General features: G+C 40.2%; 1 protein-coding gene across 1 annotated transcript in view; it reads left to right on the top strand.

Annotated features, from left to right (window-relative positions):
* The window catches only part of LOC122814461 (zinc finger protein 850-like), a 402,252-nt gene that overhangs the window by 231,991 nt on the left and 144,646 nt on the right, over positions 1-25,615 (top strand). Inside the window, exon 6 of the mRNA XM_044087041.1 lies at positions 22,194-22,538. Within this exon, the coding sequence (XP_043942976.1) occupies positions 22,194-22,538 (345 nt within the window). The remainder of the gene's footprint in view (positions 1-22,193; positions 22,539-25,615) is intronic.

The following is a 25,615-nucleotide window of genomic DNA, read 5'->3' as shown; positions in this document are numbered from 1 at the left end:
TTCAGCATTCTTGCCCATGGAGAAGACACAGTGTGTGGCAGCCAAGGTGAAGCTGCAACAAAGGATCTAGGCTTGGCCCAACCTGTTTCTTGGCTTTATGTTTGCCTTGATCTTCACGTTGCCATTTTTGCACCTGAAGCTGTGATTCTGTAATGGGGGTGTCGTGATATCAGAGTTCTCCTGTAAGGCCATAGATCTGTTGACAGCCTGGCTGTTTTTAAGTAATTCTCCCCTTCTCCTTTCACACCACTGCTGGGTGTTGATAAATTCATGGGCAGAGTTGGTAGCTTACCTCAGCTGTGCCAAGAGAGTTTGTCCTTTTTGTTGAGTGGGCTCCACATCAGAGAGCTGGAGTAGTCTTCCTGACCCTCAGGACTGTGGAAGGAAAGCTACTTATGGCCATGTCCTGATTCAGTTTGACCATTAATATTGCGTGTAATATCGGTAAAAGCAGGAAGGCAACACTTCCTCTCTATTTTACAAAGAGGGGATGAATGTCTGGATATAAGCTGTTAACAGATGCTTCACTCTGTCCGCAGCCCTCATCATCTGAAAAATTAATGCCTTGTGATCAAATCCCTGAGTCAATCCTCCAGCTCACTTGGACCTGCAATTCAATCGATGCATTTGCCTCCCAAGAGAATGTGTTTTTCACCCTTTTCTGGTGTTTGAGTGGGAAAAGAAAGGTCATAGGGTATATGTTCTCCATCTTGTGGCAGAAGAGCTTCCTGAATGCCTTCACACCTTTGGTTTTGATTTTGTGTCTTTATAACAAAGCTCAGAGAAAGGGCAGCCATGGCGGTGCAGTGGTTAGCTTTGCTACCTCACAGTAAGAGGTTCTCCATTTCGATCCTCGGCTGGGGTGCCTTCTGTGCGGAGTCTGCATGTCCTCTCTGTGATTGCTTGGGTTTCCTCCGAGTGCTCTGATTTCCTCCCACATCCAAAGACATGCTGTAGGTAGACTGGACACTCTAAATTGGCTCTAGGCAAGAGTGCATGCTTGTGTGTGCCTTCTGTGGAAGGTTGGGCACTGGGCTGGCAACGCGACACTGTAAAACTCCACTGCCAGTCATGAGCAGACAGATGATCTGCTGTGGTGACCCCTAACTGGAAAAAGCCGAAAGAAGAAGAAGAACAAAGCTCAGAGAAGAAAGACCAAAGCTAATATCTGCCACCAGTGGGTGAAAGACTAAATGTGTAGTTGTAAGGTATTTTGTCCCTGGGAAGGCAGAAAGCCTTGCTGGTTTTAGCCAAAGGTGTTCCCTCATGGTTACAGCAATAACCAGATTCACCTCAGAGCCTGGATCTAGCTATAGAAATTCTGATTTCATGGAATTAAATGGCTGGGGTGCCATAAGTGACTAACTGTTACAAAGCCTTACACAAAATGAATGTACCTTGTTTAGTCAAAGCCTTCTTAATTTGGAGAGCATGGTATTCTGTACCTTCTCAACTGATCAACTTGCAGGCAATTCTTCATTTTTATCATTTCTGCCAGCTACCAGTGAAAGATTTCTGGAGATCTCCCAGATTCCACATGCATATACCACATATTGGGGAGGTTACCTTGTATGTGTCTCTCTGCTATGACTTCTGTCATAACAGGGAGAGGAAGAGAGAAGCTGAAGCCATCATAAGCGAGTCAGCTGAGATTTTCTATTCAAGTTCTACCCCACTTTGACATGTAGTAAATGAAAAGTGCTCAGTCTGCAAGTATCAATAAAATGATTGAGTTAATGTGAGCAACTGAGTCATATCTGCTTCTTTTGTGCTTAATGCAGTGATCACTTGTGCTGGCTAGATGAATAAATCTTAGCATTTTATTTTCTGCTGTTTTGTAGTATGGTAGTGCTCTGTTCTAACACTGTTGCTGCAATCGATAAAGGATACTTTAGTCTGGGAGATTGCTGTGATGCTGCGATGGAGAAATCCCACCTGCATGATGGAGCACACCTCTTTTGTCCACTTATCTACTGCGGCACCAGCATTTATCAGTAACCCAGTATCATTGTTAAGACTTATGAGGCTCCCTATTGAAATGTCAGTACTTGAAACACCAAGTGCCAACAAGCTGAAAAAAAGACTAAACCCAGGAAAAGAGTAAAGTAATGTCTTTTGGCTTTTCCCAGTTACGGGTCGCAACAGCAGATCACCGGTCCGCTTATGATTGGCAGTGGATTTTTATGGTGTTGAGTTGCCAGCCCGGTGCCCAGCCTTCAAAGAGGGCACACCCACAAACTTACTGCATGTCTTTTAGGTTCATGCGACCATGGGGAGGACATGTAGTCTCTGCACAGAAGAAGAGCCAGCCAAGAATCGAACTGGAGAGCCTCTTGCTGTGAGACGACAATGCTAACCACTGCACCACAACACAGGAAAAGAGTGAATCTTGAAAATCACTTTTCTCCTTTTAAACTTGTTTTTTCCTGGGGGGACTCCCCCAACCCCCAAAATTATACCAATTCCAATGTCGCCATACCTCAGAGAAAAGGTTATATGCCAAGAAATGGTCATCTGGGACTTTGTATATATAAGTCCATTTTTCAGCCATTCAATGTCTGTGTTCAAATGGTTACCAGCTCAGTGAATCGGCTTTATCCCCCCCCCCAAGTTTTCTCACACTGAAAACTGAGAAGACAAAGCCTCATCATTCCTCTTTTCCCCCAAGCCAGTTCCAGCGCTTGCACATGATACTATTAAACTTATCACTCAGATTGTTATCATTGCTTTATCCATCTGTGCAAATGAAGCTGGATTTTGTAGGTGACTGTGATGTATGTCAGATGCCCATATGATTTGTGTCTTTGCAGTTCCATTTTAGAGTCTTATCTTGCCTAAATCTCTCCACCGTGTCCTTGGGGAGGGTGGAATTGTGAGCCAGCACCATCTGGTGGAATAATTAATTGAAGCGTCTCTTCACCCCTTTTCATTTTGAAGTCCCCTCCAACTTTGTTCACCCCCTTTTTGGACCTAGTCATTCAGCAACAGTAAATTTTATTTTATGGTAAACATTTATTTTTCTAGTGGTTATCAGCTATGCTTGCAAGATCTTTGGGCTGCAGCCTGTTATATGTAGGGAATCTTGTCTAGTGTTTCAAAAGGATTGGTGGATCCATCTAGAATATACTACATTTCCTACTAAAATTGATTTGAGAATTGTCCTTCAACCAGTCCATTCACCTTTCACTTTTCTTTGAGGTGCTGGAAGCTGTGGTAGAAAAGGCTCCTCACTCCCTATGCCATCAGCTTAGGTTCTAGCTAAAGTGAGCGTGCAAGTTTTAAAAAGGAGAAACTTCTGTTTTTCTCTCTTGCTCCAAGGTGAGAAAAGATCACAGCTGTCAGGCAAATCCTTTCCAAATATGCTATTTCATTAGGAAATTCTCTTATAAACGATCACGCCACCACAGGTGTAGCTGCATCTAGTGCTTGTTTCAGAGGTTTGTCCATTGTAGACATGGGTGCAATGGCCCTTCGGTCATCATTTCTTTCACATCTTCACCAAGAATTGCTGCTATAGCTATGCTTCCAGGAGCTGAGCCCTCCTTTGGTAATCTGCTATTTCAGGGATCCTCTTTCTTGGCTGTCATCTATTTCCATCCTGGAATATTTAATACTTGGGATTTATTCCAGTTTCATGAAGGATCCTTAGTGCTAGATATAATAGATGTTTTTACCATAAGCTCTGTATGGATGGTGTTATCCCCTTTTTATGTGTAGTACTACTCCATTAGACATTATTGTCTATAAATTATTGAGCTGTTGTTGGAAATGGTAGTGCTACTATTTGCTTTATAAGCATTTCCTTCAACACTGCACATGGGTACTGCACTACCTTCTAAAACACTGTAGCTGTGTCCCTTTGATATTCAGTCTGTACATGAGACATCCCTGATAACACTTTCTGCACCTTGTCCTCATCTGCATTTATTTTTCAGAATAAAAATTCTGCAGAAACAAAAATTCTAGTGTTCTGGTCAAATTTCTCTTATTCGTTACAAGTACACTCTTCATTAGAGATAAAAGGTTTAGTGAGATCTGTGTAACCACCAAAATAAACAAAAAACATGATATCATGCAACACAACTCCTCAAACAGAAACCTGTTATCAGGAGATGGACTACCATTTGCCATAACTAAATCCAACAATTCTGTAAGTGACTTGGTATTCAAACTATGTCTCAAAAATGTGGAATCCAGTTCCACTAACACTAAACTGGGAAACAGTTTATTATTTTTCATACCACAACTTAAGCATTGCTTGGTGAACACATGCCTCTTCTCTTAGTTGACCCCAGGTTAAATAAAAAAAATCTGCCCTCAGTTCACATTTCTCAACTTCTTAGAGCAAGAAATCTGGACAAAGCCACAAAAAATGGAGAGACGAAGGATTAAAAATAAGGGCACGTTTTAAATATTGCTCTTCCAAACTTAGAAATTTGATAGAATGACAGGTTTTGCATTAGCATGAATTTTCCACAGGATATTAAATCCAAAAATCAAATGTTTGCCATTATTTTCTTACTTCAGTTCTTAATGATTTGTCAGTGATTTGCCAGAAAACTACAATTTTATGAGAAAATGACCAAAATGAGTCAGAAATCTGGACATTCTGAAAAAATCTGGACAGTTGAGAGCTATGCCTCAGTTAACTCGTTTATATACAGTTTACTTCCTTGTTGGTAATTTAACTGTTCTAACTCAGATTCACCATGCTCCATACCTTCTCATAATCTCTCAATAAATCACTTCCTTCCTTCAGCCTTTTCTCCACAACTTCCTTCTACCTCTTTTATTCTCACAGTTGTTGTGGTACTATCCTGTATAAGTCACATGCCCAATCTCTGGTCTAGCCTGTGCTTGTTGAAGATGGGTACAGTTGTCTCTCTGCAGCTGTTAATTTGATTACACAAGGTTTCCATGAACAATACTCAGTACTCAAATACTAATGCTGAAACTATCACTACTACCAACAACCTCATAGCCAGAATCTCTTCTCATTTAAACCTGTGTCAACTTCCTACATCAAATCCCTTCTTCTTAAGCTTAAACCATGCTCTCCCTCTAATGATAACCTACCTCCTACATTTCTCAAACTCGCTGCTGAATCTATAGCCTATCCTATATCCATTCTTATTAACAGATCTATACAAGAGGCTACAGTTCCTACTATCTGGAAATCCTTCTATACTATTCCACTGCATAAAGGTGGCAACTCCACTGATCCATCTATTGTCCCATTGCAATTCTTTCCCCATCTCCAAGTTGCTCAAAAAATGCATACATTCACAACTTCTCAACCATCTCCTCCAACACAACCTTCTCACTCCCACTCAGCATGGTTTCCGTCCCCACCACAGCACATCCACTGCCCTCCTCTCTTTCACTCATACCATAGCCAATGCCCTTGATAACAATCAGCTAATATCCTGCCTTTTCCTTGACCTTTCCAAAGCCTTTGACACATTCTCTCACCCTATACTACTTTCTAAATTATCTAACCTCAACCTGTCTTCTTCCCCCCATGCTTGGTTCTCCAGCTATCTGTCAGGTAGGCAGCAATCTGTCAAATGGCTCTCCTCCTGCTCTCCCTTTATATCTGTTCCAACAGGTGTTCCTCAAGGCTCTATCTTGGGTCCCCTCTTATTTAATATCTTTACAAACAAACTATTCACCTCTTGTAGACAATCTTCTCTTATACAATATGCAGACGACTCTACACTCATCTCAATCTCCAGTAATATCACAGACCTTCTCACCCTTACTCGTAACTCCTTTCTATCCACAGAGAAATGGCTATCTGACAATCTGCTTATCCTTAACCCTAAGAAGACCAAGCTCCTCCTCTTTCTTCCCCACTCTTTTTCCAATCACAAATCTGCATTTACCATAACATCCTCTAACAACACAATCATAAAACCTGAACCACACACTAAACTGTTAGGTGTCATTATAGATGACAAGCTCAAATTTAACTTACACTTACTGGAAGGAATAAAAAAAACACACCAGAAACTTGGCTTGCTCTACCGTAACAAAATATTTCTTACTCCAAATGCTAGACTCTCCCTAGCTCAGTCCTTCCTCCTGCCCACACTTCTCTACGCAGCCCCAATACTAACCAATATACAAGCTACTACCATGAACAAACTGCAACAAACTTACCATAAAATTGCAAGAGTCATTACTAACTCCCCCTACAACTCCCATCACTGCCTTGCCTTGAACTCATTATAATGGTTTGAATTCCCTCAACTACTGCTACTTTCTCAATTTCAAGTTATTCAATCCATTCTATACAGGCTTTCATCCTGTCCAGCTCTCATTACTCTTGTATCTACCTATACCCCTTCTAGAACCCTCCGCACCTCTAACCAACAACTTCTGAATGTAGACCATCCAAAGAAGAACACAGGCAAACTGCAATATAACTGCTCTATAGCCCACACTTGGAACAAACTTCCTCTGAACATCCGCTCCATCATACACCCTGCACACTTTAAAAAGGAACTCAAACATTATCTTCTCAACACTAAATCATGTCTCTGCTTAGAACCTACCTGATATGTCCCCTTTATACAAATGGTGCTCCTTTCCTCTGAACTCCTGAAAGCACCTATACCTTCCTACAAAGCCTATGCAATACATTCTGATTCACTTATAGATCTCTTATTTGATCACTTGTATATAACTTGTTTTTTGTACATAAAAAAAAAAAAAAAAACACATTAGGGGTTCATATACTCATTTCTTTTTGAAAACCCCCTTGCTGTAATTTGAATATGTTTGAGTCATAATTTGTATTAATATGTTATGGAGTTATAATTGGTTATGGTACTTTCTATGCTTTGTTACCTATGTTATCCTAATTGTTTTTGTAATTGGAGCTTTTCTCCTCGGGTCTCCACTGAAAACGGGCTCATGCCCAGCTGGACCAACCCGGTTAACAAATGTCAAATAAATAAGTAAATAAAATACTGCATAGGTGGTGGTGTTCTCTGGGTCTTGAGGGATTAACATTTTGCCAAGATGTCACTTAATAGTAGGATTTACCTTAGAGTAATCTCTAAAAGTTCCATAGTTAGCTGGAGTTCTGGGTTTTATTTTTATTTCAAAGCAGGCAGCTTTTTGATCTGACCTGACCAGTGAGGACAATACACTAAAGATAGCACAACATTCTTCCATGTTTTTGAGGAGTAAGACAGGATGTTTGCATCCCAGTGGAAGTACATACTAGCTGGTCCAAGGTATTTCTGTTTACAAAGTCCAGGAATACCTAAGCATGCATAACAGGGGTTGTGTATGATCCTGAGTCTATATTGGGGTAGTTAAAGTGGATTCCTATTACGTTGTCAAATCCTTGAAATTTTGAACTTGAGAACATTGAACTCAGATGTTCGAAGTTTCAAGAATTCGAACGTAAAAAATAAAACGCCTAAAACCTACCTAACTGTTGCATGCGGGGGGGGTGATCTCATAGTTGGTATATTTAAAGAGTGTGGGGTGTTGTGGGTGCAGCCCCCCCATGTTGGGGGTGCAGGGGGGCTTGCCCACCCCCGCTTGAAATACTTTTTTTTTTTTTTTTTTTTTTTTTACTGTTATCGAAGTTCTGACACTTCGAACATAAGGGTCCAACCTTATGGTGTTCGAAGTTTCAGAACTTCAATAACGTAATAGGAACCCGTTAAAGTTGCCCATGACTATGGTGTTTGCTTGAATGGGGAGTGTCTCCAATACATTTAAGTATGTGTTGTGGGTTTCCTGAGTTATGAAGGGGGACCTATAGCTTGTAAGGATATGAGACTTTTGTCTATGGTAATTTGAACATGGAGAAGCTCAAGCACATTGCACCGATTAACCAGCCTTGAGGTGTGTATGTTTTTGATGTAAAGTGAGACACATCCTCCTTTCTTCTCTTCCTGTGCAGTAGGTAGTATAAATGTGTGGAAGTTATTGTGGCCGTACACTGTCAGGGTGCTCTCCATGACTTTAAATCAAGTTTCAGTAAACACAAATGTCTACATTCTCCAGCTTGCAGGTGGTGGAGTTTCTTGTTTAGGCTTCTGTCATTGAGCAGTAACACCTTTAGATGTTCTTATGTTGGTTGTGTTATGTCAGAATGTTAGAGTGGCAATGGCTAAAAAGGCACAATGGCTGAGAGGACAAGGTTTTAGCCAAGATACAAAAGCCTAAAGAGGACAAGCACGTACTAGTCCTGACAAAGCAGCATTATCAGCCGACCATTTCCTCCCATGCTGACAAATATTGTACCCACCTTCGAATGACACCAAAAACGAAGCCAGTTGTTAAAGTCAATTATCTTCTGTTTATATTGTGGCACCATCCTTGGAAAACATAGAATGCTGCTCAATGCCAGACTCATACCAGCCTGGGAGACCAAGAGCTCCATCATGTCTGTCTTCATATAATTCAGGGAGGTAGATCTCAGTTTGTTTACACTCACATGGACTACAATTGAGTCACACTAGTACTTATGGTACAATGACCTGAGTGCGTGCGTGATCTGTCTGATCCTGGTTGCTCACCAACTAACCAGGATTTTCTCTTTACTCACCCTGGTGACTAGGATATCTGTGTATCTCACAATGGTATCCCCAATGGTAAAAATATTGGTTTGTGGTTGTTTGCTGCATGGGCTTAGAGGTTGAGATGCTGTGAGATGTGGCTGTACTTATCTTGGTGGATGTTAACCAGTGAAAAATACTGTAGCCAACAAAAACTGTAGAAGTGTGTATTCTAACGAAGTCTCTTCATTCTGAGATGAAAGCGCTCAATACTACATGTGTTTTAATAAAAGATACTCTTGGAGCTGTTGGTGTGGATTTCTGGGACCTTCTGTGTTCTTGGTGGATGTTGTTTTGGTAGAGTGCGTTTTGAGGATATTTAAGTACAATGTCTGTGAGGCCTTTAGGGTTTAGGAGGATTACATTTTAAAAAAGTCAGCATATGTGGCTCTATGCGCCTGGTACATTGATGTGTCGAGGGTGTAGTGTGTGTTTCTGACAAACTGTTTGGTATTATAAGTGCTTGTATGTTAGTAACTTGTGGTCAGTGACATTGTGTTGCTGCACCTCTAAGTTTGTTTAAAAATTAGATAGCTGTCAGTAAACACAAGACAATTCCTACATTGCCTCAGAATGCTCATATGCCACAAAACTATCCATCTTATTCCCCCCACTCTTTTTCTACATTCATCCTTTGTCTCATACCATAACTGCATCCCTTGGCTTTCATACCACAATGAATATTTAACCCAAATATTCTATTCTGTAGATAACATCTATTCCCATCCATGTTGGATCATGTCTCTGGGAGCTACTGTCCTTTCCCGGAGACTTCCAAAGACTTTTCAGAATCTGACATCTGTTCCTTGATCATATAGGCAAACCCAAGCCAATCTTTGTCACAGAGCTGTTTCCTCAGTAGTATTGACCCACACATGACAGTTTATATTGCATATCTATTTCCATATTTCAGGCATTGACCTAAAACTGGCCCAGTACAGAATGTGTAATTCATGTTCTATTAGAGATTTTTAAAGGATGTTGTAATTGAATCCTAACAAAGTTGTTTGCCGATCTCTCTCTCTCTCTCTCTCTATCTGTCTCTGTGTCCATCTTTGTTTGTCTGTCTCTCTATTTCTGTCTGTCTGTCTCTGTCTATCTCTGTCTCTCTTTCTCTGTCTCTCTCTCTCTCTTCCAGTGTCTCTCTTTATCTTTTTCTCTCTCCTTCTCTGTTTCAATTTCTCTCTCTGTCTCACTTTCCCTCTCTCTTTCTCTGCCCATCTCTCTCTTTCTGTCTATCACTGTCTTTCTCTCTCTCTCTATCCCCTTCTGTCTTTCTTTCTCTCCCTCCCCTCTGCCTGTATTTCTCTCTGTCTCTCTCTCTCTCTTTCCATATGACTTTCTCTCTCACCCCTTACACTCTCTAGCCTGTCTGTTTGCCTCTGTTTGCATGTCTATTTTTCCTTTCTCTTTGACTGTCTGTCTCTCTCTCTCACTCTGTCTCCCCTTCTGTTTCTCTCTCACTCCCTATCTGTCTCTCTGTATCTATCTCTCTATCCTCTTCTGTCTCCCCCTCCCTCTTCTCCTCTGTCTCCTCCTGTCTCTCTGTCTCTCTCTGTCTCTCCCCTTCTGTCTCTCTCTTTCCATTTGACACACTATCTCCCTGTCTTTCCATTTGACTCTTTCCCTTTCACTCTCTGTCACTCTCTGTTTGCCTGTCTAATCTCTCCTTTCTCTTTGTTTGTATCTCTCTGTGTCTGTTTGCCTATCTAATCTTTCATTTCTCTCTCTCTGTCTTTCTCTCTATCTCTGTCTCTCTCTCTCTGTCTGTCTGATGCTATCATTCTTCATTTGCCTATTTAACCTTTCATTTCTGTCTGTCTTCTCTCTCTCTCTCTGAATATCTGTCTGTCTCTGTCTCTCTGTTTGCCTAGTTAATCTTTCATTTATTTGTCTTGTTGTCTTGTCTGTCTCTCTCTGTCTAACTTTTCATTTATCTCCCTCCCTCTCTCTTGTCTGTTTGCTTGCCAGTCTAATCTTTCATTTCTTTGTCTCTGTTTTTCTCTCTCTCTGTTTGCCTATGTAATCTTTTATTTTTTTGTCTCTCTGCCTGCCTGTTTGCCTATTTAAAGTTTCATTTCTCTATCTGTCTCTCTGTCTCTGCCTCCCTCCCTGTCTCTGCCTCCCTCCCTGTCTCTCTGTCTCCCTCCCTGTCTCTCTCTCTCTATCTCAGTCTGTCTCTCTCTCTGTTTCTGTCTCTGTTTCTCTCTCTATGTCTCTCTCTCCCAGTGTCGCTTTTTCTCTTTTTCTCTGTCCTTCTCTGTTTCAATTTATCTGTCTCTGTCTCACTTTCCCTCTCTCTGTCTCTGCCTTTCTCTCTCTGTCTTTATCTCTGTCTCTCTTTCTGTCTCTGTCTCTCTTCTTCTTTCTGTGTCTATCTCTGTCTCTCTCTCTCTCTCCCCTTCCATCTCTTTCTCTCCATCTCCCTCTTCCTATCTCTCTCTTTCTCCCTCTCTGTCTCTCTCTTTCCATTTGACTCTTTCTCTCTCACCTCTCACACTGTCTGCCCCTGTCTGTCTCTCTCTGTTTGGATGTCTATTTTCCCTTTCTCTTTGACTGTCCCCCCCCCACCTTTTGTCTCTCTCTCTCACTCCCTGTCTCTCTGTGTCTATCTCTCTATCCTCTTCTCTCTCACTCCCTCCCTCTTCCCCTCTGTCTCTCTTTCCACCTCTGTCTCTCTCCCCCCCTCTCTCTCTCAGTGTCTCTCTCTCTCTCTCTCTGTCTCTTCCTCCTTTGTCTCTCTGTCTTTCCATTTGAAACACTCTGTCATTCTATTTGACTCTCTTTCCCTCTCATAGTCTGTCTCTCTCTCTTTGTTTGCCTGTCTAATCTCTCCTTTCTTTATCTTTGTTTGTCTCTCTCTCTCTGTCAGTTTGCCTGTCTAATCTTTCATTTCTGTCTCTCTATCTGTCTCTATCACTCTCAATTTCCCTATCTAATCTTTCATTTCTCTCTCTCTCTCTGTCTCTATCACTCTCTATTTGCCTATTTAACCTTTCATTTATCTCGGTTTCTCTCTCTCTGGATCTCTGCCTGTTTCTGTCTCTCTCTCTCTCTGTTTGCCTATTTAATCTTTCATTTATTTATCTCACTGTCTTTGTCTCACTGTTTAACCTTTCAGTTCTGTCCCTCTCTCTGTGTCTCTATATGCTTTGTCAATCTAAGCTTTCATTTCTCTCTCTTGCTGTTTTCTTTCTCTGTTTGCCTATGTAATATTTCATTTCTCTCTCTCTCTCTCTCTCTGCCTGCCTGTTTGCTATCTAAGCTTTCATTTATCTCTATCTCTCTCTGTCTCTCCCTGTGTCTGACTGTCTCTCCATGTCTGTCTCTATCTTTGCCTCCTTCCCTGTCTCTCTGTCTCACTGTTTTTCTGTCTGTCTCTCTGTATTTGTCTGTCTGCCTGTCTGTCTCTCTGTCTTTGTCTGTCTGTCTCTCTGTCCCTCTCTTTTGCCTTCTATATTTCCTTTTCTCCCCTCTGTCACACTCTCTCTCCTCCCCCACACCTCTCCCTCGCTCTTTCTCTCTCACTGCCCATCTCTCTCTCTGTCTCTCCACTTCTCTCTGCCTCACCCCTCTGTCTCTCTCTTTCCATTTCCTCTGACTCTCTTTCTCTGTTTGCCTGTCTAATATTTCTTGCCTGTCTAATATTTCTTGTCTCTCTGTCTTTCTCTTTGACTCTGTCTCCTCCTCTGTCTCTGTCTCACCCCCTCTGACTCTCTCACTCTCTCTTCCTCCCCCTGACACTCTCTCTCCCTCTGACGATCGCTTTCTCTCTGTTTGCCTGTCTAATCTTTCTTTTCTCTCTCTCTCTGTATCCATATCTGTCAGTTTGCCTGTCTGATCTTTCATTTCTCTGTCTGTGTGTGTGTGTATATGTGTATATATATATATATATATATATATATATATATATATATATATATATATATATATATATACGGATTCACTTTATAACCTCGAAATGCTGAAATATCGAATTTCAGTATCTCGAGACTATAAAACCGAATCCACAAAACACCGACAAAAAAAAAAAACGTGAAACCACATAACCGAAAACACCGCACACACTACACTAAACATACAACAAAACACTCACATCACAACATAAACAAAACACACATACACAACTCACACACACATAAGCAGGGGGGCAAGCCCCCCTGCACCCCCCACACCCCCCCTACTTATATATACTAACTCCGAGATCGCACAAACACAACACAAAAGCTCACTCACACACGCACATTCTCCAATCCCTCACACACACTCTAACTCCCACTCAAAACCCTTACAAAACACTCACTTACCTGACATAACACCTACATCCACACACGGCACCGCGCACCACCAAAACACAAACCCGGACGTTACGTAGCGCAACTTCATAACCGCGAATTCGACATATATTCGAGATATATGAAATTTGTGATTATGAACGTTCGCTATTTCTAACATTCGACTTTATAGCTTCGAGATACTGAAATTCGACATTTCAGTATTTCGATGTTATAAAGTGAACCTATATATATATATATATATATATATATGTCTCTGTGACTCTCTCTTTGCCTATCTAATCTTTCATTTCTCTTTCTTCTGTCTGTCTGTTGTTGTCTCTTTGTTTGCCTGTCTAATCTTTAATTTTTCTTTCTCTGTCCCTCTTTCTGCTTGCCTATCTAATCTTTCATTTCTCTCTCTGTCTGTCTCTCTCTCTCTCTATCAGCTACTGCCTGTCAGTCACTCTGTCTCAAACTCTTTCTGTTTGCCTATTTAATCTTACATTTCTCTGTGTGTCTTTGTCCAGCTGCCTGCTTGCCTGTGTAATCTTTCATTCCTCTCTCTGTCTGTTCTCTGTCTCTGTAACTCTCTCTCTCTGCCTGTGTTTGTCTGTCTCTCTCTGTTTGCCAAGCTAAACTTTCATTTATTGGCCTCTCTATTGGTCTCTGTCTGTCTGTTCCCCTGTCTCTGTTTCTCTGTCTTTCTGTCTATATCTGTGTGTGTCTACCTGTCCCTTTTTCTGTCTGCCTGTCTCGCTGTCGCTCTGTCTTCCTGTCTCCCTGTCTATCTCTCTGTCTTTCTGTGTCTGTCTGTCACTGTCTCCCTCTGTCTATCAGTTTGCCTATATAATCTTTCATTTCTGTTTCTCTGTGTCATCTCGCTGCCTGTCATTCTTAATCTCTGCCTCTCTCTCCATCTTTCTCTGTCTCATTCTTTTTATCTGCCCCTTCTCTCTGCTTGTCTATCTAATCCTTCAATTCTCTCTCTCTGTCTCTTTCTCTATCTCTGTCTCTCTCTGAGTGTGTGTGTTTCTGTCTGTCTGTCTCTGTGTCTTTGTCTCTCTCTCTCTCTCTTTTTGTCTCTCTCTTTCTGTCTGTCTCTCTCTCTCTCTGTCTACCTGTCTAATCTTTGATTTTCTCTCTCTCTCTCACTTTCTCTCTGTGTCTCTCTTCCTCTGTGTGTCTGTCTCTCTATCTTTGTCCATCTCTCTATCTCTCTCTGTGTTTCTGTCTGTATCTGCCTCTGTCTCTCTTTCCCTTTTTCTCTCTATGTGAGTCTGTGTGTCTGTCTCTCTCTCTCTCCGTCTGTTTCTCTCTGTTTCCCAGTTTGTGTGTGTGTCTCTGTCTCGGTTTGCTCTGTCTGTCTCTCTTTCTGTTTCTCTCTGTCTGTCTCTGTTTCTGCCTCCCCGTCTCTCATCTCTCTTTCTCTGCTTTGTCTCTGTGAATGTTTGCCTCTCTCTCACTCTGCTTTCCTATCTAATCTTTCATTTCTCTCTCTCTGTCTCTGCCTCTCTTTCTGCTTTTGTCTCTCTCTGTCTTTCTCTGTGTATATCTGTCTCTGTGTCTCTCTCTGTTTCTCTGCATGTGTTTCTCTGTCTGTCTGTGCATGTGCGTGTGTCTGTCTCTCTCTTTTTGTCTCACTACATCTCTCTGTCACTCTGTGTGTCTCTGTTTCTCTCACTGCTCTCTGTCTTTGTTTCTCTCCCTCTCTTTCTCTCAGTATCTCTGTGAGTCTCTCTCTCTCTCTCTCCCCCTATTTGTGTGCGTCTATCTCTCTCTATGTGCCTCTTTGTCTCTCTCTCAAGCTTTATGTCTCTGTTTGTCTGCCTGTTTCTTTCTGTGTCTGTCTGCTGTTTCTTTATCTCTCTGTCCATACGTCTCTCTCTCTCTCTGTATATATCTCTGTCAGTCTCTCTCTGTCTTCCTCCCTCTCTCTCTCTCTCTCTGTTTTCCTAAACAATCTGTCATTTCTCTTTCTCTCTCTAGTCTCTCTGCCTGTCATTCTTAATGTTTACCTGTAACTCTGTCCCTCTGTCTCTCTCTCTCTCCCTTTCTCTCTTGTCTCTCTCTCTCTGTCATTATCTCTCTTTCTCTCCCTCTCTCTCTGCCTAACTGTTTGTCTGATTCTATCTGTCTGCTGTTTCTCTGTCTGTATGTCTCTCTCTCTCTGTCTGTTCCTCTGTCTCCCTCTGTCTTTCTAGGTCTGTCTCTCTCTCTGTTTGCCTATGTAATCTGTCATTTCTCTTTCTGTAGTCTTTCTGCCAGTCAATCTTAAGGTCTACCTATAGCTCTGATTCTCTCTCTCTTTCTATCTGCCTCTTCTCTCTTTGTCATTCTTTCTCTTTCTCTGCCCCTGCCTCTGTGTCTCTCTCTCTCTCTCTCTCTGAGTCTGTGTGTCTGTCTCTGTCTTTCTTTCTCTCTCCGTCTGTCTTTCTCTCTGCTATGTCTCTGTCTGTCTCTGTTTGCCTGTTTAATCTTTGATTTCTCTCTCTCTTTCTCTCTCCCTCTGTCTGTGTGTGTCTCTCTCTCCCCTTCCTCTGTCTGTGTGTGCGTGTGTGTCTCCCTCTGTCTGTCTTTTTCTCTCTGCCTTTCTCTGTCTTTCTTTCTCTGTCTCTCTCTCTCTCTCTCTCTCTGTATGTCTCTCTCTGTGTGTCTTTGTCTGTCTGCTTGCCTATCTAATCTTTCATTTTTCTGGTCTGTCTCCCTGTCTATCTCTGTTTCTCTCTCTCTGTCTCTCTTTCTCTGCTTCTGTCTCTCTCTCTCTCCCTCTGTCTTACACTGTCTCTCTGTCTCTGTCTCTCTGTCTCTGTCTCTGTGTGTGTGTGTGTGTGTGTGTGTGTGTGTGTGTGTGTGTGTGTGTGTGTGTGTGTGTGTGTCTTGTCTGTGTGTGTCTCTGTCTCTCTGTCTTTGTGTCTCTATCTCCCTCTGTTTCTATCTCTGGCTTTCTCTGTCTGCCTTTCTTTGTCTCAGTCTCTCTGTCTGTCTCTGTTTGCCTGTTTAATCTTTGATTTCTCTTCCTCTCTCTTTCTGTCTCTCTCTCCCCTCCCTTTGCCTGTCTCTCTCTCTCTCTCTCTTTCTGAACATCTATGTCTCTCTCTCCGTCTGTTCGTGTGTTTCTCTCTCCCTCTGATGCTCTCTGTCTCCCCTCTGTCTTTCTCTGTCCCATTGTCTGTCTTTTTCTATGTCTCTCTTTATCTTTCTCTCTCTCGCTCTCTCACTATCTGTCTTTGTCTGTCTGTCTGTTTGCCTAGCTAATTTTCATTTTTCTCTGTCTCTCTCTGTTTCTCTTTCTCTGTCTTTTGTCTGTCTCTGTCTCTCTCTTGCTGTGTTTGCCTATCTAATCTTTAATTTATTTGTCTCTTTCTCTCTCTCTCTCTCTCGCCCTCTCTCTCCTCCTCTCTCTGACTCTGTTCATTCCTCTCTCTCTCTTTCCTTCTCTGTCTTCCTTTGTCTCTCTGTCTCCCTTTCTCTTTCTTTCTGTCCCTCTCCCTTTCTCCTTCTGTCTCTCTCTGTACATTTGTCTCTATCTCTCTCCACTCCCTGTCTCTCTCTCTCCCCATTTCTCTGCATCTCTGTCTTTGTGTCTGTCTCTCACTTTCTCTCAGTATCCCTGTCTGCCTATCTAATCTTTTTGTTTCTCTTTGTCTCTCCTTCCATGTCTTTCTGTCTCTCTCTCTGTTTGTCTGTCTCTGCCTGTGTCAGTCTCTGTCTCTCTCTCTCGCTCTCTCTGTTTGCCCATCTAGCCCTTCATTTCTCTCTCTGTCTCTATAGTTCTAGCTATCATTTTCTGCCCACCTCTCTCTGCCTTTGTCTCAATCTCTGTCTTTCTTTGTGCCTCGCTGTCTATTTCTCTGTCTCTCTCACTGTGTGTGTGTGTGTGTGTGTGTGTGTGTGTGTGTGTGTGTGTGTGTGTGTGTGTGTGTCTTTGTCTCTCTGTGTGTCTTTGTTTGTCTCTGTCTCCGTCTGTCTCTTTATTTCTGTCTCTTTCTATCTCTGCCTTTCTGTCTGTCTCTGTTGCCTTTCTAATCTTTGATTTCTCTCTCTGGTTCTCTGTCTCGTCCCCCCCCATCTGTGTTTCTCTCTGTCCCCCCTCTGTCTGTGTCTCTCTCTGTCTCTCTCTATCCTTCTCACTCTCCCTGTGTGTGTGTGTGTGTGTGTGTGTGTGTGTGTGTCTCTCTCTCCTCATCTGTCTGCATGTCTTTCTCTCTCTGCCTCTCTCCTGTTGTCTCTCTCCCTTTCTCTGTCTTTCTCTTTCTGACTTTCTCAAACTGTTTCTTTCTGTCTCTCTCTCTCTCTCTGCCTGTCTCTGTCTCTCTTTGTCTGTCTGTTTGCCTGTCTAATCTTTCATTTTTCTGTCTCTGTCTCTCTCTGTTTCTCTCTCTCCCTTTCTGTCTTCCATCTGTCACTTTCTGTCTCTGTGTTTGCCTATCTAATCTTTATCTGTCTTTCTTCTGTCTTTCTCAATCCGTCTCTCTTTCTCTGTCTGTCTCTGCTCCTCTCTTTCTCTATCTCTCCCGCTCTGTATTCTTATCTCAATGTCTTCCTCTCTCTCTCTCTCTCTCTTCCTCCCTGTGTCTCCCTCCCCCTAAGTTTCTCTTTCTCCCCCTTCTGTGCCTTCCTTTGTCTCTCTCTATCTCTTCCTCAGTATCTTTTTATCTCCCCCTTTCTTTCTGTCTATCTTTCATTTGTCTCTTTTTCTGTCTGTCTCACTCTTTGTTGTTTAATCTTTCACTTTTTCTCTCTCACTTTCTCTCTATCCCTCTACCTGTTTCTCTGTCTCTGTGTCTGTCTCCCTCTGTCTGTTTGCCTATCTAATTTTTCATTTCTCTCTCTCCATCTCTGTCTGTTTCTGTGTCTCTTTCTGTGTCTGTCTGTTTGTGTCAGTCTCTGTCTGTTTTGCTATCTAATCTTATTTTGTTCTCTCTGTCTTTCTGCCTGTCTGTCTCTCTCTCTCTCTGTCTGCATGTCTAATCTTTTGTTTCTCTTTCTGTAGTTGTCTGTTGTCTCTGCATGTCTGATTCTCTTTCTGCCTCTGTCTGTATGACTCTCTCTTTATGTCTCTGTCTGCCTGTGCCTTTGTGTTTGTGTCTGCCTGCCTGACTCTCTGTTTGCCTCTCTCTTGTTTGCTTCTCTCTGCCTTTTTGTCTGTCCATCTCTCTCTCTCTACCTGTCTTGTCTGTCTGTCTCTCTGTTTCTCTCTTTACCTGTCTGTTTCTGTTGCTGTCTGACACACTGTCACTGTGTGCATGTGTGTGTGTGTGTGTGTGTGTGTGTGTGTGTGTGTGTGTGTGTGTGTGTGTGTTCGTGTGCCTGTCTCTCTCTCTGTCACTGTCTGTCTCTCTGTTTGCCTGCCTAATCTTGCAGTTCTCTCCCGCTGTTTGTGTGTCTCTCCATTTCTGTCTTTCTCTCCCTCTGTCTCTTTCTCTCCCCCCTTTGTGTACGTGTGTGTGTGTATCTCTTTCTCCCTCTGTCCCTCTATCTATCTAGTCTTTCATTTGTTAACTAAGTAGGTGACCTGGTTCAAAACTCTCTTTCATGCACACAATTGGATATGAGACAGATGCATAGTAAAACACAAATGTATAACAAACGGAATAAATGTATTTTTGTAGCAAATGTTTACTTGTATTTTATTTAACACTTGTTTGTCAGGGAAGTCTGACTGGGCTATTTGCCTATTTTCAGCGGAGACCCTGGGAGAAAAGCGCCACACAAAAATTACACATTATAGTGGCACAAAATAATACAGATCATAAAAAAACTTAGAGTATAAAAATTGTATAGAACATTTTGAAAGAATATAAAAATTATACAGAACATAAAGAAGGCAAGCTATACAAAGGAACAGTATTCAATAATGTTTTCTAGTTGCATACAGCAACATACAGTAAAATTTTATCGAAAATTATATAAACATCAGAGTAGAAGTGGGAGAAGAGTTTGAGGGTGAGTAGAGGTGGGGAAGAAGACAAGTAAGTTCACCCTGGTGAGGAAGAAGAGCATAACCAGTTGTTTTAATGGGTCTTTAGCAGGTTTTTGAATTGTGCTGGGTCTGTTGTATTTAGTATATTCTGAGGGATAGCGTTCCATGCTTTAGAGATGTGATTAGAGTAACAGTCTCCAAAGCTGCTGTAAGATTTTGTGATTTCTGATAGTAGTTTGTAGGAGGACCTCACTATCCTGTTGTTGTGGTGGATTCATACTAGTTTGTGTATGGCTTGGCATTTGTCAGCTAGATATAATGCAGAGTGGGTTAGGGTAAGCTGGTTTAAGGATAGGAGGTTAGGTAGTTCTGGCCATCTGAGTTCTTTTAGAGCAAGGAAGTGATGAGATGACTTCTGTAGGGTAGGTTGGCGGCAAATCTGGCTATGCTGTGGTTGCATGTTTCAAGTTTGTTAAGGTCAGTTTTCCTAAGGTTTGTGAGTATAGAGGACGCGTGGATAGTAGGTGGGTCCTGGAGATTGCTTGTCTAGATGAGTTGGTTAGGTGCGCCTTAATCCTGTAGAGAGAACCTAGTTTAATGTGTGCCTTTTTAACTGCAAGTGATACGTGCTTGTCAAATTTGAAATTATTATCAATAATGATGCCTAGTAGTTTAGTTTCTGAGATTGGTTCAATTAATGTGTGGTTGGATGAGGTGATTTTAAAGTCCTGGTTAAGGTTATTTGTTTTGGGATTGCTGTTGGAGACCAGCATTAGTTTGGTTTTGTTGGGTTTAAGGATGAGTTAATATTTATTTAGGAAAGATTCAATGGCCATGAAAGATCTTAGGATAACAACATGAAACTGTGGCAGGGAGGGTGAGGCATAGATGACAGTCATCTACATATTGTATGATTGTAGCAAGGTTAGTTGCAGTGTGGAGATTATTAGTGAGGATTGAGAAGAGTATAGGACCAAGTGTTGAGCCCTGTGGAACTTCTACTGTTACAGAAAGTAGAGAAGAGAGTTCATTTTGCCACTTGACTGCTTGTTGGCAATCTGAAAGGTAATTTTGGAACCATGTGAGGGTATTTTGAGATATGTCAAGGGATGCTATCTCTTATAGGAGCTGATAGTGGGACTAGGTGCCAAATACCTTTGACATATCTAGAAATATCGAGGAGACCATTTGGTTATTGTTTTTTAGTACTGGTGAAATTAAGCAAGGCAATGATGGTAGTGTGGCCTGGCCAAAATCCAGGTTGTGTACTGGCAAGGAGCTTATTTGTTAGTAGATGGTCCATTAGTTGTGAGAGGATGCATGTTTGTAAATTTTAGAAAGAGGGGATAGTATAGATATTGGTCAATAGTTGGGGAGTTCTAACGAGAGCCCCTTTGTAGAGAGGTATTACGTGGGAGACTTTTTTCAAATTTTAGGTATGTACTGCTCTCAAATGGATCTGTTAATCAGAATCGATACTGGGTAACAGACCAGTTGGCTGCTAGTTTGAGGCATTCATTTAGTAGTTTGTCAGTGGCGAGAGTTGCAGGTTTTAGTTTGCTCAGTATATGTACATATTTATAGTCTGTGGAGTATACAGTGTCTGAGGGAAGAATGCAGTATCAGCCAGTGAAAATCAAGATGTTCAAAACTCTTTAGAATAATTATGCCTACAGTTATTATAACATTCCGAGGCAAAAACACATTTATGTTGTTTTGCAAACTGTCTTTTTAAGTCCTTTCTTGACTTTTGGAAGATGTTTTATTCGTGTAATTTTGGCATGAAGACTCCTGATGCTAGGGACAGTTTAATGAAAGTTGTTCAAAAGTTCACAAAATTACATGCATCACTTACCAGTAGCTTATTTGCAAATGGCGGATACTATTGTTCATTTAGTTATTTAATAGTCAAGGCAAGGTGTTTATTAAAAATGAGTACCTAGCAGATAGAGGAAGCTTTTTGAAGTATACTGTAGTGAGGTTCATTGTTAAGCAGGTAAATGAACTTTAGTATTCCATTGTCTGCGTTCTGAAGAAGTGCAGTACTATGTGCTAATAATGGGGTAATAACTAGCGAGCCATATTCTAACCTAAGTAATTAGGACATTAATATCAAGATGCCTTGTGGGTCTTTGAAGTCAGTAGATTTGAGATTTTATAGGGGACTCTGATGTTGTAACCCCTGAGAACTTGCTACTTCTGTACAAACAATGAAGTTTAGTCAAGTAAAATCCCTAAGGGCTTTTGCTTAGTAGAAGCAGGAGTTACATTACTAGAAGGAACCTTTGTGCAAAACAGTGGTTGCTTAGATAGCTGTTTTGCAGTACCGAAGATTTGAATGATCAGTTTTGGGGTATTTGTGGTCAGCCTTTTGGCAGACAACCAATTCAAAATCAATTCTATGTCCATTAGAAAACAAGAATTGAGGCTAGTGATTGAATTGTGTATCTCTGTAAGAGCAGTGTTGTCACTGTGTATCTCTGTAAGAGCAGTGTTGTCATTGTGCATCTCTGTAAGAGCAATGTTGTCAGCTGATAATGTGATACTTGATTGATGTCAGGATCTTTTACAATTATTTGTATAAAGTGAAAATAATAGCTACCCAGAAATGCATTCTTGAGGAATATTATTTTGTAAAAAATCAGTCAGACATGGAGTTGTATTAAACCACTGCAAATGTTTTATTTGCAAGGTAGGTTTGAACCAAGAACCTATATCTATAAGGAAACCATAATACCTAATATTGTTAAACAAAAACGAATGAGTGTTATAAGTACCAGTTTTCTCACTGAGGAAAGAAAGAAAGAACATTTGTATTATGTACTTCTTTAGTATTCCTAATTAGAAACATATTCTGTACACTAGAAGAAATCGACTGGTGGGACTTTCCTCTGTTACTCTGACTCATGTCATTGCCCAGGCACTGTGGTTTCTCCCTGCCTCTCTTCTTGACAGTTACTGGTTTCACTACTGGGATTGACCTGCTGTCCATCATATGTTTTCTGGAACTCAGCATTTTCATCATGTGATATTTGAGATGCATAGCAGATATTATACAGTAAGGATCTGCTCCTTCTTTTCCACGTTTCTTTGTCCTGTCTTATGTTTACATACATGAGTATGCGACAGCCATATGTAATGACTCATGCTGTATGCTGGGGGTGGGGGGGTGCCTTTGCTTTGGATATTTCTGTTCTACTTTCCCACTGAGGATAGTTTGTTAGGTAATTGCCCCTCTATCCCTACCAGCCATACTTGTTGGCTCATTGTTGATTTCAAGTCACCAGCATTGTGCATTTACGTCCTGTCTTTGTGCTAGCAGGCTGGTCTTCATGTGAAGATGCATGGATAAAACTGGTATGTAATGTACAGCCATTCAGCTTAATCATTTCTATATTTCTTGTTTCCCAGAAACATGCTTGCAGTTTGGAACAATACCTGAAAGTACAATTTGCAGAACTGCACCAGTTTCTTCATGACAGAGAACAAAATCTTATTCAACAGCTTAAGAATGAAGAAGCACAAATTCTGAAAGAAATGAAAGAAAATCTTGAACGCATTAAAATTAATGTTGCAGACATCCATGTCACAGTGTCTGATGCCATCGTAAAGCTCAAGACTGAAGAAGTGGAGACTCTGAAAGAGTTCGAAGAAAATCCAGAAGACATTAAAAGTTTTACCGTGGAAATTCAAGAAGTAGGCCTTGATGATAATTTGGAACTTACAAAACTGCAGGAAACCAATGTTTTTCTAACAGTAAGCTTGATTATTATTATTATTATTATTATTATTATTATTATTATTATTATTATTATTATTATTATTATATTTGCTTTTGCATGACTTTGGTTTTGGAAGTGAAATACTGAGGCTATACTGGGCATATAAATCACTGAGTTAATAAGTTAACCAGCACTCTAAAATGTCTAGAGTAGTGAATCTGTTCTTGCTTTATGCACATCAGTCCTAGCATATAAATGAAAATTGTAATTAGTGCAGTTCTTCAGAGATGATGCTTTTATTTTCTGCTTCACAAATATTTTTGCCTCGATTTCTAAATGATGATTAATATCAGATAGATTATCCACACCGCGCTGAAACACAAATCAAAATCGTAATACGGCATATTACAAGTGAAGTGTAAAATACCAGTGCCAATAAAGGGGCAAAGCCCTGCAGGTTTCCTTCATGAGGCAATTATCCCTGAATTTCCTGTAATTTAACAAAACATCTGAATGTCCAGACATTGTGGACACACTTGCATGCAAACACACACACACACACGATGGTGACTTTATAATTGCTTACGTGAACTTGGCTTGTATGGTATGAGTTTTTACGGTTTAAGAGTAAGACTGATTGAACACTTACTTATTAGAAATCTTTTCTCTACAACACAAAATAAAATTTACATCTATAATTTATAGAGATAGTGATTAATTTTGCCACACCTCTGGACAAATAAATGCATATATATTTTTTCATGGTTGTTGTATGAGGTGTGCCGAAAACGTTTCCAGTTTGAAAACATTTTTAATTGCTGTAAGCAACAATCCTTATAGTGTTTTGTTTAGTTTGCAATGTGATTTATTTTCCATTGATGTTTTAGATGTGGTCTTTTTGCAAACTATCGATTGGTCTGTTATCTCATCCCTGTATAGAAAACCGTTTTCAAAAGAATCCTCATTTGCAAGCTGTTATCCCAGATTTATTGTGAATAATATTCTAAAATCTTAGTTTATATATAATGTTCTTGTGTAGCTATCTATCTATATAAAATAATCTTTACTTGATTAGGGAGTGTAGGAGTGCAATGGATGACTTGAAGATGTTTCTGTTATAGTTTTTGAGAATGTATATGGCCGTGGCATTATTGAGAAATTACTTCTGAGGTATAGCACTTGTTTATAAAGGATTGTTTTTCCATTAGGCTAATCACTGCTTTTTGAGCAGATCACTTTAAGGTAATTTCAGTCTTGAATAATCACTGGTCTGTTATTTTTGCAAGGCAAATAGATTCGACAGTTGTTGCCAGGGAAATTTGGGGTGGTTTTTAAAAAAGGAATCCCTGGTCCAATGTCTTGATACCCATGGCTTCAACGTAAAGTTTAGAAAATTTCAGTCGAAAATTTTTCTATGCAGTAAGTGTGTTTGTCTCAAATACAGCCATAGGCTCACTCTTCTGCAAGTTCTTTAAATGTTTACCAGATTAGACTGTTAATTACATGCCAATCTGATCTTGTCATAGATGTGACTCTGTGTACATTGTAAGATTTTTATAGTGGCAAGACATCGTGAGCCTTGAAGGAGAAAACTTGAAAATCTTTAAAAAAAATCAAATGTAATAGAGAAAGAACTGCACCCTTCAGACATTGTTTGACATATCTTAGCAGCCTTAATTTTTTCGGCAATAGAAAAGCTTGAGTATTGCATCTGGAAAAATATTCGGGTTCAAATGAAAAAATGTGAATGATATTTATAAGGGGCAGTGTTTCCATCTGCTCTTAATAATAACTTTGATTCTTCATGTTGATTAGAAGTGTCTATGTTTAATATATTTTTGTATTTGTTTCTGTGTTTGATTTGTTTATATACATGTAATGTCCCTAACAAAGACACAACACCTTCTATGTCTGAAAAGGCCTTTAATCAGAATGGCTGCCACTAAACAAGCAAATCAGATCTCAAATTAAATAAGAACTTCTCTCACTGCATGAATTCACAAAATATGTTAACATTTAAATAACCAAAAAGGCAAGTATGTTCAAGATTTACACAATATCAGTTGAACATGAGTGTACAAAACAATTAGAATCTGTAGTAAAAATATATAAAACTGTCACCAAACCATGCATAGAAACATAGTATGAACTTGTACATCAAAGTTATAATGCATAATAGATATATGATAATAATAATATATATCTGTCTTTGCTAAGAGAAATAATATGAGATGTGTTAAGCAAATCAGATCTCAAATTAAATAAGAACTTCTCTCACTGCATGAATTCACAAAATATGTTAACATTTAAATAACCAAAAAGGCAAGTATGTTCAAGATTTACACAATATCAGTTGAACATGAGTGTACAAAACAATTAGAATCTGTAGTAAAAATATATAAAACTGTCACCAAACCATGCATAGAAACATAGTATGAACTTGTACATCAAAGTTATAATGCATAATAGATATATGATAATAATAATAGATATCTGTCTTTGCTAAGAGAAATAATATGAGATGTGTTTTTCAGATGGGATGTTAATTCAAGGAATCATCTAAATGAATTGGTGGTAGCTCGGGTAGATTAAAAGACTCCATTGCTCTTATTGAAAAAAGAATTTCCTGGTTGCCTGGCCAGACTTCCCCTAGTCATTATGTATACCACTTCACGTCTCCACTGAAAGCAGACCATTGACCTAGTGGGATTAAAAAGGTCAGACAAACCATTCAGTAGAAACTGCCAAAAATGAGCCATGCTTCAACCCCTGCACATCTTCCTCATGTGTGCTAACCCTAATCATAACCCTAACTCATCTCCTAACCTTATCCCTACACATTACATTTCTAAAAAAAAAAAAAAAAAAAAAAAAAAAAAAACATTTCCTAACCATACCACTATGAGGACAACACTTGATCTCTGTATTGTAGATGTAGATAGGGTTTAATGATATAGGGCTTTGTTAGTGGAAGAGAAGTATTAATTGTTTTGTGATTCACTCTTATTAATCATTCAGGGTTTGTGATTCTCTTTTGAATTTTCAGCTTTTTAACATATAATTATATCTGTGTGTTTTATATATATATATATATATATATATATATATATA

This window comes from Protopterus annectens, chromosome 10.part0, assembly GCF_019279795.1.
Source record: "Protopterus annectens isolate FY-2018-M chromosome 10.part0, PAN1.0, whole genome shotgun sequence".
Taxonomy (NCBI): Eukaryota; Metazoa; Chordata; order Ceratodontiformes; family Protopteridae; genus Protopterus; species Protopterus annectens.
The sequence above is the reverse complement of the archived record's forward strand: the minus strand, read 5'-3'. Positions and strand labels throughout refer to the sequence as shown.